Genomic DNA, 14,005 nt, shown 5'->3' on the forward strand with positions numbered 1-14,005 from the left:
CAAAAACGTGGTTACAAAGCACGGATCCACATGGATCCTCAGGATTTTTGCATTGGGCTACTCCAAACTCACTGTCAGATATTAAAAATCTTTATAAAATAGAGAATTAAATACATACAGAATGTTAAATTTTCAGTTTCGAAATATTAGTACTAGTTTAGTACTGTATTTCTATATTACTATAGTACTGTATTAGTTATTTTCAAATACTTAAATATTTTTAGGGTGTAAGACCCAATTAAAGCCCGTTATTTACATACAGTATTTACATACAGTATTAGGCATACTGTATTAACTTTATTAACTGTATTAAAGCATTAACTTTGAGATATAATATTTATTTAATGAACCCTCAGCCTTATTCAAAGTAAGCTTAAATTAGCTATTTCACTTATTAATCAAAGTGCTATTACTGTGCGACAGCAATATTTTATGTTTTATTCTTTTAATGATAGTTTAGGATTTATTTAAATATCATTTCAGTCTTTTCAGAGCTATATATTCACTGCTCTGTAATAGTCTATAAGCATAATTGTTACTGTAAATTAAATTAGCTTTTTACGAAAATACCGTGCGTGTTTATGTTTTGTTTCTTTTTTCAAAGCCAAAAAGTGTTTCAGGCTTGTCGAGTTTCCCAGAGTGTGGAGTTATAGAGAGTCGAGTTTTCGGGGTTCTAATGTTGATCATATGACTCTAAAATACTTTTAAAAAACTTTAAAACTCACTAATTTTCATCTAAAATTTAGAAAACTTCCCGGGGCAGGACCCCGGTATGGCCCCCCCCAATATTTTTTATAAGTCGGCGCCCCTGATCTGTGGTTGGCCCGCATCACCTGTGCCAGCCTTTCCCTCCAAATTATTTGGCCATTCTGGCTTGGTCTTATGGAAATTGTAGTCTATTACATCTGGAAGACACCAGATTGGGGAAGGTTGCCCTCCTAAAAATGGAAAGTGAGCAAGCCCCCGTGCCAAAGCCACAGCACCCTCCACCCACCACTTGACCTTAGGTTTGGCAGCTTGGGGCCAGCGGGTACTTCTTAGGAGCTGGATTTGGCCCTGGGGTTTCAGCTACTGACCCAAACCTATAAAGTCCGGATGGATCAAAGTGTGCTGTGAGTACAATTAACAGCACCCAAATACCTGCAGGGTAGAGTGAGCTCAAGCCTACAAGGCATTTCTCTCTTTAAAGGACACAGGAGCAGCCTCTCGCTCCCAGAAGGCCATTGATAAATTTGAACAGGCCAAAGTCTGCTTGACCCAAGAGTAGTGTTCTATGAAAACCTGAACAGGAAGCACACATTGTAAGAATTCCTAAAAGTACATTATGAAGGACTGCAATTGAAGCTGAATTAGCTCTCTTCAGTTTAGTGTTCTTACTGGAACAGTGAATTCAGTATCCAATTTGTCAGGGATTTTATGTTTTGAATTGCTTTTAGTGTAGCTTAAACTATGCTGCAGCTCAGCAGGCTCAGTGCCAATGACTCATTTTAATAGACTAAAGTATCCCTGAGCAGATGCAGAGTGCATTTTTCTCACCACTATCCCTCCCAGTTTGGTGTCATCTGCAAATGTGACAAGCATCTCCTCAGTTCCTTCACTCAAGTCATTTATAAAGACATTGAACAACACCGGGCCCAGGGACTCCACTTGTCACTTTTTTCCAGGATGATAAGGAACCATTAATGAGTAGTCTTTGGGTTTGGTTAGCCAACCAGTTTCAAATCCACCTTACAGTTACCTCATTTAGCCGACATACCACATACCAGCTTCCTCACAAAAATATAATGGAAGAGTTTGTCAGAAGCCTTACTGAAATCAAGATACACTGAGTCCACAGTATTCTGCTGATCCACCAAGCTTGTAACTGCATTGAAAAGAAAAAAGAGATTTGCCTGGCTTGGCTTGTTTTCGAGAAACCCATGTTGGATCTTAGTAATCACAGCATCCTTTTCTAAGTGCTCACAGACTTTCTTTATCTGTTCTAGGATCTTTCCTGGAATTGATGTAGTTACCTAGGTCTTCTGTTTTTCCCTTTTGAAGATGGGGACATCATTTGCCCTGGAGATTTGAGTTCAATTAAACTAGCCTGGTGTTCTCAGGCCACCCCTTTTCCTATCTTGAGCTGCAGCTCTCTTCTTGCTTCATTTATGTTGTTTTTACCAGGTTGAGCACTGCTTCGCTTTTGGGTGAAGACAGGGGAAAAGTAGGTCGTGAGCAGCTCTGCCTTCTCTCTGTCACCCAATAGCATTTCTCCATCTTCTCCATTCAAAGGAATCTCCTACAATTGTACTTTGGTTTTCGAACGGAATCCATTACGGAAGTCCGTTTGACTTCCAAAAACATTAGAAAACGAAGGTGCATCTTCTGATTGGCTGCAGGAGCTTCCTGAACTCAGTCGGAAGCCGTGGAAGCCACACCAGACATTCGGCTTCCAAAAAACATTCACAAATAGGAAAACTCACTTTTGGGTTTGCAGCATTCGGGAGCCAAAACGTCTGATTACCAAGGTGTTCGACAACCAAGGTATGACTGTACTTGCTTTTTCTTTTTCTTGCTTCAAACATAGCTGAAGAAACATTTTTTATGAGTTTTAACCTCTTTTGCAAGCTTGAGTGTTATGTACTGAAGTTCTCACCCTGGGCCAGCAGGGGGATATTGTAGATAGTTTTCACTCAGGTCCACGTCAGTTGTTATTGCTACAATGTTGATAGCCGGCTGCCTATAAAAGCAGGTCGGCTGAGCTATTTGCTGTTCAGTTCTGTCCAGCGTACAAATAAAGCAGTGTTTCCCAACCTTGTGCCTCCAGCTGTTTTTGAACTACAACTCCCATTATCCCTGACTAGCAAGACCAGTGGCAAGGGATGATGGGAATTGTAGTCCAAAAACAGCTGGAGGCACAAGGTTGGGAAACACTGAAATAAAGAGCTGCTCTGGAGAAATCGCTGTGTCGTCTGCTATGTTCACCCACAACCTAACACTGGCGATGAGGATGGGATCGATGGACATCAGAGCACAGCCAGATGCAGCCACCTCTGAGCAGAGCTGAATCATTAAGCTGAATCACTGAGCGAAATCACTGAACAGAACCAATTCAGAGCAGACTGTTCTGGCTAGAGCACGGTGTTCCATCCATCGCCCTTCATGCTGGCATCGGAATCATGGCTTCACTTGTGCCTCTACCACCTTTTACGCCAGCCTCTGAATCATGGGACTCCTACCTCACTCGGTTCGACTGCTACCTCCAAGCCAGCGAGCTGAAGCAAGTATCACAGGAACGTAAGCGGGGCCTATTCCTCAGCCTCTGTGGGCCTGAGGTGTTTGAGACGGCCCAAGCATTGGTTACACCTGAAGCAGTCCAAGCAACACTGTGGGACACAATCCAAGAGAAGCTCTGCAACCACTACGCACCAAAGCCGTCCAAGATTGCTGCCTGCCATGCGTTCTACCACCGGAACCAGGCAGAGGGGGAGTCAATCAACAACTACACCACTGCCCTGCGAAAGGCTGCAATGCACTGCGAGTTCCGAGACTTAGACGATGCCCTGATGGATCGAATCGTCTGCGGGGTCCGGGACATCCATCTGCAACTGCGTCTCCTCGCCAAGCCAGACCTCACGCTACAGAAAGCCATTGAGGAGGCTGTGGCCTCAGAAGCCGCTGAACGCTCCGCCCAGGAGATCTGCATGTCCAGCAGCCCGCGTCTTGCTAGGAAGCCAGTTCCAGTGCATCATGAAGAGGCCAGCAGTGATGAGGCATCCTCCAGTGAAGACGATGATGTGCACCAGACAAAACGGGAGTGCAGGAAGTTCCAACAGAAGTCCAAGGGCCAACCGGAATGTGCCGGCTGCGGAGGCAACCATTCCCGTGCCAAGTGTCGATTCAGAGATGCCATCTGTAGGAAGTGTTCCAGAAGGGGCCACATTGCTAAGGTCTGCCGATCGGCTCCCTCTGACACCCCCCCTCACCGACTCGCAAGTCCAAGTTTTCACTCCAGTCTGCCAAGGAAAGCTGTTTCGCTCTCACCAACTGCCACTGCCCGTCTGGAACCACGATTGGCCAAACCGACTCGCCTACACGACGCAAGCTGAACGTCACGGTGCTCATTGAAGGAGCTCCATGTGATATGGAGATCAACACCGGGTCTGCCCTGTCCATCGTGTCTTGGAGCACCATCAAAAGACTGGTACCCAGAGTGTCCAAAAGGCAACTCGACTCTCACCGCGTGCACCTGAGAGACTACCAGGGAAACGACATTCCCGTGGTAGGCGTTGGCCGGTTCCGGATCACCTTCAAGGATTTTTTGGGCCTGCTCCGGTTGGTGGTGGTCGAAGGTCAGCGGCCAAGCCTCCTAGGGCTAGACTGGTTTGATGCCCTTGGCCTGGAAGTCACCGGCATCAACTGCATCTCTAATGCAGAGACTGAGGGTCTGGTCAAAGACTTTGCCGAGGTTTTTGACGGCACTTTGGGGCAATATACAGGTACGCCCATCTCCTTTAGCCTTGATCCACAAGTCGCCCCCATCAAGCTAAAGCCACGCCGGGTTCCCTTTGCACTCAAGGCTAAGGTGGACGAACAACTGGACAAGCTGATCGCCCAAGGAGTTTTGGAGCCCGCTGACCATGCCAAGTGGGAAACCCCCATCGTCATGCCTGTCAAGCCAGACGGGTCGGTGAGAATCTGCGCTGACTACAAGTGCACAATCAACAAGGCACTTAAGCAGCACACTTATCCGGTTCCTGTTGTCCAACACCTGCTGCATTCCCTGGGTGAGGGTAAGGTCTTTGCTAAGCTGGACCTTGCCCAAGCCTATCAACAACTGCCTGTCGATGATGCCACTGCTGAAGCCCAGACGATCGTAACCCACCGAGGGGCATTCCATTGCCGCTGTTTGCAGTTCGGGGTGAGTGTGGCTCCTGGCATCTTCCAAAGCCTTATGGAGCGTCTCCTGCAAGGGCTTCCGGGCGTGGTACCATATTTTGATGTCTTGGTGTCTGCAGACTCACACCAGCAGCTGTTCGAGCGCCTCCGCGTCGTGTTCACCAGGTTCCAGGAGGCCGGGCTCAAGGTAAAGAGGGATGTGCTGGTCCCGGGGGGAAGGTACCGTTACCGTAGACAGAGTTCACAAGATGAGAGGGGAGGTCCAAAACAGGGAGCCGGGCGGGGAACAGGAATGCTGGAAGGTCAGAAGCAGGAGGCCGGGCAGGGAACAGGAACACTGGAAGGTCCGAAGCTGGGAGCCGGGCGGGAACAGGAATGCTGGAAGGTCAGAAGCAGGAGGCCGGGCAGGGAACAGGAACGCTGGAAGGTCAGGAGCAGGAGGCCGGGCAGGGAACAGGAACACTGGAAGGTCTGAAGCCAACAACGCCGTTGCTCCCGCAACCTGGGACCGGGCTGACTGACCTTTATCTTCTTCTAAGACCAGGGGCGGTCCCGGCCCCCAGGAGCCCTGCCTCCCCTGGCCTTAAGGCGAGCACTCCTCCTGGGAGCAACCAGTTCCCTTCGCCTCTCTGCCCTAAGCCTCTGCAGTTCAGGAGAGGCCGAAGGGTTACTGGGCCCCGGAGGAGGCTCACCTGTAGACACTGAGTCCTCAAGCACCTCTGGGGCCAGAATGGTTTCACCTGGTGCCTGCTCCTGAGGATCTGACACAGGTGCAGGCTCCTCAGAATCTAGGCCTTGCCCCAGTTCAGCCGGCCCTGGAGGCGGGGACTCCTGTGCAGGCTGGGATTCCTCTGGTTCAGCCTCTGAATTGGAATCCCAGGCCATCACAAGGGAGAAGTGCCAGATCGCCGTTCCACAAGTGGACTTCCTGGGCTATCTTATCGACGCCTCCGGCCTTCACCCGACCACATCCAAGATTCACGCTATCCAGCAGGTCCCCATCCCAAAGAACAAGACGGAGTTGCAGGCGTTCCTGGGGCTGCTGAACTTTTATAACATGTTCCTGCCCCACAAAGCCACGGTGGCTGAGCCTCTTCACCGACTCCTCAGCACAAAGACGCCTTGGTCCTGGGGTCATCAAGGAGGCACTGGCACTTGTGGCTGGAGTGAAGAGGTTCCATGAATACCTCTATGGCAGGACCTTTGACCTCATCACTGACCACAAGCCACTCCTGGGCCTCTTCGCCGGTGATCGTCCAACTCCACCGGTCCTCTCACCACACATGCTGCGATGAACTGTTTTCCTGGCTGCCTACCACTACCGGCTCGTCCATCGCCCGGGGAAATCGATGGGCCATGCCAACGCCCTCAGCCGTTGCCCTCTTCCAGTATTTGTGGAAGACCCGGCTCCAGCTTCATCGTTCCTCCTGATTGATGATCTTCCGGCAGCGCCTGTATCAGCTGCCACTGTGGCCTCCGCATCTGCCCAGGATCGCACCATCGGCCGGGTGCTCAACTGGGTGTGGAGGGGGTGGCCACAAGGGCCTTTTGCATCGGAGTTCCAGCCCTTCGCAACCCGGGAATTGTCAAAATGAAGGCGTTGGCTTGGTGTTACGTCTGGTGGCCTAACATGGACGATGCCATCACTGCCTGGGTGTCTGCCTATGAAGCGTGCCAAGAGTCGAGGCCTGCGCCACCGGCAGCTAAGGGACACACCTGGGAGACACCAAAGACACCCTGGTCGAAGGTGCACATCGGTCTGGCTGGCCCCATTCACGGCCGGACCTTAATGGTAGTGGTGGACGCTTATTCCAAATGGCTGGAGGTGGCCCTGATGCCCTCCACCACTACCGTCATCCGGGTGCTGCGAGGCCTGTTTGCAACGCATGGGTGTCCTGATGTCCTTGTCTCCGACAACGGACCGCAGTTCACGTCAGGCACTTTTGGGACTGGGCATCCACCATGCCCTAACGGCACCCTTTCATCCATCCAGCAACGGGCAAGCGGAGAGAATGGTGCGCTCGGCAAAAGAGGCACTGGTGCGCCTGGACCTGGGAGGCTGGCACGAGCGGGTCGCTGAATACTTGTTCGTGCAACACATCACCTCTCATGTGGGCACAGGGCAGAGTCCTGCTGAACTGCTTATGGGCCACCGCCTCAGGTCACTGCTCTACCGGCTGCACCCGGACTTTGCCGTGGCCGAACCCCCAGGCTGTGCCAACGCGCCACGGTCATTTGTTCCAGGAAACCAGATCTTTGCCCGGAACCAGGTGGGGGACATTCCTTGGGTGCCAGGCACAGTAGTGGGAGTCACTGGACCTCGCTCGTACCAGGTGGCACTCGAAGACGGACGTTTGTGGCACCGGCACATAGACCAGCTTAGGCGCAGGGTTGGGGACTTGGACACTACCGTGGTGCCCCAAACTGCGCTCGTGGCTCCAGAAGAGACACACTTACAGATGGTGAGGCTCCACCTACACCTCCCTCGCAAACTGCCAGTGTGGAGCTGAACCAAGCCGCTTCAGAGGGTCTGCCAGACTTACCACAGACTCAGACCACTCCACTTGCAGAGGCTCCACCCACAGCAGCGGATCCAGGGGATTTGGTTTCAATGCCACCTAGGGTCGCACCACAGCCTCAGCAAGAATTGTGTGGCCCCCCGGACTTGGCTACCAGTCCCCGGCGGTCTGGCAGAGTTTCCAATCGCCCAACTTATTTAAAGGACTATGTTCTTGGACATTTATCACTGTTGGTCTAAGTATGGGAAATGTAACCAATATGCTTTTGTGCCTAATTGAACCATTACGTGTAGTGCTGTATATAAGGAAACCATTACGATTGTAACTAACGCCTTATCTCGGTGGGGAGGGGTGTTATGTACTGAAGTTCTCACCCTGGGCCAGCAGGGGGATATTGTAGATAGTTTTCACTCAGGTCCACGTCAGTTATTTTAGGCGGGAAACCCTGGGTTGTTGTTGCTACAATGTTGACAGCCGGCTGCCGATAAAAGCAGGTCGGCTGAGCTGTTTGCTGTTCAGTTCTGTCCAGCGTACAAATAAAGAGCTGCTCTGGAGAAATTGCTGTGTTGTCTGCTATGTTCGCCCATAACCTAACACTGAGCTCATTCTGTGCTTTAGCCTGCCTGACCTTTACCCTGCAACTGTTGGCTACTTGTGTATATTCCTCCTTTGTGATTTCCCCTTTCTTCCATTTCTTATATATGCCTTTCTTAAATTTCAGCTCATCTGTAAGCTTCTTATGCAATTTTCAAGGGTGCCCCTCACTTTTCTTTTTTGTTGGAATTGTCTGCATTTATGCTTTCAATATTATACATTTAAGAAACTCCTATCTATCCTGGACTACATTCTCTTTGAGTATTTCTGACCATGGGATATCACCCAGTAGCTCTTTAAGATTTTTGAAATCAGCCTCCTTAAAGACGAGACTGCATGCTCCCCCCCCCCCCCCGGGTCAGCTTGGAAAGCTTGATGCCCAATGGGAATGCTGTTGGCACTTCACTTAGGAAAAGTAGATCCAGATATTGGAAGTTATCCAGGCAAACCAATGTGGGCAAGCGGCAATGCTTTTTTACAGTCAGGCAGGGCTCTATTTCTGAGAGAATGGACAAGGAAGTACATCCTAGGCTTGCTTCCCAGCCCCAATTTGTCCTGTTATCCATCTTTTTGTTTCCCCACATTAGCTACTCTTATTGGTGCCAGTCATTTTTTTCACTCCCGTAGATTTGTGAGGGCTTCCGTTTGCAGCATGCATCCTTGCTTTGTGCAGTGCTTTTGTTTCCCCTGTTAACTTCACTTACCTCATTTCCTCTGTTCTTTTCACATCATGTTATGATTGTTCTCCCTATTTTCCCACTGCAGGCTACTTTGCTCCTAAAGTGGGCAATGAGTAATGGAACAAAAAAGAACCTTCCAAACTAGACAGAAATGGGTATCTTTTTTATTGTGTTTGTTTTGTTGACATAATTATTTTAGTTTGTGTGCCTCTTAAAAAAATGAGGACTTTGATTTTAACTTTATTTTTAGTGCTTCCATTTCCAGGACTAACCAGGTCTGCAGCACGCATGTATACCCTCCAGCCTTTTGTGACAAAAATTCAGGGCAACCCACCACCACCTATCTTCACTGACCACTTCCTCGCCTGCCCTCCCTCCCTCCCTCCTCTTACCTTTGCTGTCTTCATCCTCCTGAAGTGGCCTCCATGAGATGCTGCACAACCTAGAGTGGCCTCCAGCAGATCACACCAGGCCATGTGGCTTCAGTAGAGGCTGCCTGGCCTAGAGCATCCTCCAGGAAGCTTGTGCCAGGCCGTGTTGTGTCAGGAGAAGTGGTGTGGCCTGGAGTGGCTCCTGGGAAAATTGGGGCATCCCAGATTGGTATCAGAAGCCAGGGCAGCTTCTGTAAATTCGGGGTGTCCCAATTAAATTGGGACACTTGAAGGTTCTGCACATGTGGCAAATATTACCTGAAGTATTGTAGTATATGTGACTTGGTATATATGACTTTTCAAAGATAAGGCATGCGTGTCTGTACAAGTCATTTGTGACACACACATTTGTTAATACACAAATCCCTGGCACTTGGTGATGTGGCTCACTAGCTGCCATTCTTTTAAAATTTCCTTCATGTTCCTCAAAGACCTATGCCAGGTCATACACTGGCTGAAATTGTGAATGGAAAAGTTGACCCACTCCTACTGAGATCTCCTTAGGTAGGGTTGCCATATTTCAAATAGTAAAATTCCTGACACCCACAAAGTTGAGGTTTTTTTGTTTTGTTTTTTTGAAACCGCCAAAATTGTTTCCACTGCTTTTTCTGTCGGGGCTTCCCTGACATTTTGGCAATTCCACAAAATTCCCTCAACACCATTTTTACACCAGAAAACCAGGACATGTCAGGAATTTTCCTGACATATGGCAAACGTTAGGGAGCCTTTGGCAAGCCATTGTTCTCTCTGCCCCATCCCTTACCTGCTCTGCACACAGTGAGGATAATACTGAACATCTAGCTCACTGGGTTCTTGTAAAAATTACCAAGGTAATGGATGAAGTGGCATTGAATAAAATGCTATATTATGCTGGAACTACCTGCTATCATGACAAATCACACATGGACAGACAATCCACCATTTTTTATTCCCCCTGACTTTGAATAGGATAAATTGTGTATTTGGTTTTAGTCTGCAACGTTTCTGAGTAACAAGTTGTTCTGGCCTTCTTTTTCACCTCCCTGATGGTGGGAAAGGGGGCAGTAGGGGAGGAAGGGCTATGGAGATCTCATGAGCACATCAGATGCATAAGGAGAAGGGCCATCAGCTCTGCCTCCAACAAGATGTGTCCTGTCCCCAAACCTTTATTTACTTGATTTCTCTGTTGGTTTACACATACATGCTCTCAGGTTCCGCCCCTGAGAATATCTTCTCATTGTTTCCGCCCTCATCTTGCTTTCTCATTTCCACCTCCCATTCCCTGGCCCTGCTCCATTCACCAGCCTCTCTCTGGCTGTCCAATCCCCACATCTTATTATTCTCTTGCAGGGGATAAGACGTGTAAGGGGACGCGGGTGGCGCTGTGGTCTAAACCACTGAGCCTCTTGGGCTTGCTGATCAGAAGGTTGGTGGTTTGAATCTGCTTGATGGGGTGAGCTCCCGTTGTTTTCCCCCAGCTCCTGCCAACCTAGCAGTTCGAAAGCACATCAGTGTAAGTAGATAAATAAGTACCATTGCAGTGGGAAGGTAAATGGTGTTTCCATGCGCTCTGGCTTTTGTCACGGTCCTCTGTGCTCCAGTGGTTGTTTAGACCTGCTGGCCACATGATCCGGAAAGCTGTCTGTGCGCAAACGCCAGCTCCCTTGGTCTGAAAAGCGAGATGAGCACCACACCCCATAATTGTCGTTGACTAGACATACCCGTACGGGTTCCTTTACCTTTTACTTTTTACCTCAGTTTAGTTTTCCACATCAAGCCAAGCTGTGTGCATAGGATCCCCTGCTCCTGACTGCCAAGATTTAGAGGTGGTGTGGTTAACCTGTGTGGCCCTCCTCATATTGTTGGACTACAACTCCTATCATCCCTGGGTCATGTCTAGGGCTCTGACTCCTTGTTCTCAGGTCATGGATTCAGATGATATGTCAGACTTGGAGCAGAATGTGCCCTTTGAGCCAGTTTGACATGCCTGCCTCCTCAGGAATCCCAGCACCAGAGGAGCCCATGATGGCAGCTCTTCTGCAGTCAGATGAAGTTCATGGACTTCCACTTCCTCTGCTCCACTGGGCCAGTGGCTCTGAAACAGGCTGGATTGCCTTAAGAATTGGACTCATCAGAATTGGGGCTAGCTGCTCAAAGGAAGCTGTCAAACTATTTAAGAGGCTCATCCACACCTCGGATGTGTCTCCCTAAGTGTGCTGCCTGTCAGCTGTGGGCTTCCCCTCCTACTTGCTTAAAATTGTGCTACTCCTCTGGCTTCAGCTTTCTGTAAGGAGCATCTGCTTCAGTTTCCATACCTATCTGGGGGGGTGTTAAATGCTCTTGTGCAGCAGTTTCAATTAAAGAGACATCTGGCACGTTAATTCAGATTGCTATTGTTAAAATTAGCACTTTAATTAAGAAGCTTGAACTTTATTATGATCATTTAGCAAGTAGATTGCTACTGAAATTTCCAGACATTTTAATCTTTAGCGATACTTAATTCAGTTGAATTTAATGGAATCAATTTACATTGGAATATTTGGACAGAACTGCTTTGGAAAATCATACCTAGGGCTGAGGAAATAACTTTGCTTTCCCTTTTTTAACATTCTGGTCAACTCCGGGACCCATTATGGTCTCACAAGCTCCAAGTGGAATATTTCTAACAAATCTGAAGGTCTTGATGCTGATTATTATCTGATTATATTAAGCAGATTCAAAAAATGTTTCCCTTCAGGCTCTTTCTGTACTACTTTGCTACCACCCAACCAGGGGAAAGTGTTTCCTAGAGACCTGAACGCATCATGCCAAATCAAATTACAAGTTCTATGGCTTTTGTTATACAGTTACAGCTAAATATTTCTGGCAGGCAGAAGTGCCCTTTCCTTATGGGAAGCGGGAGGGGCTGTAGCTCCTTGGAAGAGCCTCTGCTTCGCCTGCTGAGGAAGCTGTGGATCCACCCTGGACATCTCCAAGCAGTGCTGGGGAAAATGGTCGCCCGCAGTGCTGGAGAGATGCTGCCCCTCAGTGCAGACCATACTGAGCTAGGCAGACAACAGCTTCCTAAATTTATATTTTTCATATCTTATTTGAAGGCGGAGAGGGTGAGGGCAAGATGTTTTTTAAAAATAAAGTTTCAGATAACTTATTGGTCCCATTCACACACAACAGTAAATATTTGGCTTTATATTACATCAGAGCTGGGAACTCATAATTTATTTCACTCAAGAAACTGCAGTTGGGAAGTCAAGAACAAACATTGGCTTTACCTTGTGGCTTGTTAGGAACAAAACAAATCACTGAAATGTTTTTGGATATAATGTTAGGCCAGGAATCATTGTTTATTGCTCCGACCTGCATTGCAGCAAGAGCATAGAGGGAGCCACGTGTGTGTTTGTGGTACACCATTAAGCATGGAAACAGCTGGGAATCCTCCAGGCAAGCAGATTCTGAGTCATGCTTGAGATTCCCAGAGGGACAGGGTGGATGGTGTACGGGCACAAGCAGGTCCAGCTGTGGAGGAAAATGCTGACTAGATAGATACGGGACTGTCAGGTCCCTGGAGGGAGAGTATTGCAAGAGTCTCAGCACCAGCTTAAATTTTAAATCCCTCCTCATCTGACTTCCCCTCTGTTATGTACTGAGCTTGAATCCTAGAAAAATAGGCTGGTAGGATCCTAGAATGCAACAACCTGATTGGCCAACAGGAGACCCAAAAGTAGTATATTTCAACACCAACCTTGCTGCAGAAGGAAGTCTTAAAAGGAGCATACTCAGGCCTGGGTATGGGTGTAGCCAGGGCAGGGCTGGGGGAGAGCTCCCCCCCAATCAAGTAAGTAAATAAAAATACTTAACTAAAAGTAGAAATTGTAGAAAGATTTTGACAGATTTTCCTGAGCACTTGGGTTTGGGGAGCTCCAAGCTGGCAGCATTCTTGGCTCTCCATGGTGGGTGATGGCACCATTGGTGGGATTTGGCTGGCCCTCTGCCCCACTGCCCCAAGGCTGCTGCGCATGTGGTACCCAATGTCTGAAGGGGGCCTAATGAGTTGGGGACCTTGTTCAGAGTCAGAATCAAGGAGATCTCTACACCAAGAAAGAGTTCCAGAGTAAACTGTCTTTAGACTTGTTAGCAAAAACAGTTGTAAATTCAAATCAACACATTACTGTTAAACAACTAGGAATGCAGTTCAGCTTTTTTTAGGTTCTTGCTTGTTAATTCATGCAAGTCCTTCAATCTGCTTGCTCGCTATGTGAAAATACACTAATCCAAAGATAAAGAATCATGCCCCGACCTCACTATACACTTTGCACAATCAGATATCCAAACAGCCAGTTTGCCCACTTCCTTCCTTCCTAGCTTGCTTGAGCTTTGCTGGTTTGCAGCAGCCATATTAGGGCAGAAACCATGTAGGGCTGGGAGAGAGATTCGACAAATCAGCTTTTCCTTTATCTCTCTTTTGCTGGTTGGCTGCAGCTATTTCAGGAACCATGGAGGGAGGCAGGAGAGAGATTGGACAAATCATGGATTAGAAATGTTCCCATAGGAATCATAGAAATAGTTGACTCTTTGTGTGAATGCTCGACTAATGAACAATTTCCAAGGAACGTGTTGTGTTAGGGTAGTGGGACCACGTGCAGAGTCCAAGTACTATTCTCCCGCTGGTCCCAGAGAGCCATTTGGATAAGCAAGTTCATTAGGTAAACATTTTGCCGCTTTAGCTGCACAAGTACCTTCTGTACTTGCTACAGTTCTCTGAAAAAAGCAGAAACTCTGCAAATACAAACCACCACATAATATTTTATATACAATGAACATATATCCTTTTATGTTTGCACTGAAATCAAAGAGACAAACTAATAATGAGTTTCTATTGAAATCAATAGCATGTAATGCCACCAGCTTCATTTCTATCCAATTGTTT

At 48.1% G+C, this 14,005-nt stretch overlaps 1 protein-coding gene across 1 annotated transcript in view; it reads left to right on the top strand.

Moving 5' to 3' along the window:
* Positions 1-2,330: 2,330 nt before the first annotated feature.
* RAMP3 (receptor activity modifying protein 3) overlaps positions 2,331-14,005 on the top strand; it is a gene marked incomplete at its 5' end in the record, with an annotated part of 60,970 nt that continues 49,295 nt past the window's right edge. Inside the window, one exon of the mRNA XM_083744063.1 lies at positions 2,331-2,523. Coding sequence (XP_083600189.1) covers positions 2,331-2,523 — 193 coding nt within the window. The remainder of the gene's footprint in view (positions 2,524-14,005) is intronic.

The sequence above is a fragment of the Podarcis gaigeae genome, assembly GCF_964106915.1.
Source record: "Podarcis gaigeae genome assembly, chromosome: 6".
Lineage (NCBI taxonomy): Eukaryota > Metazoa > Chordata > Lepidosauria > Squamata > Lacertidae > Podarcis > Podarcis gaigeae.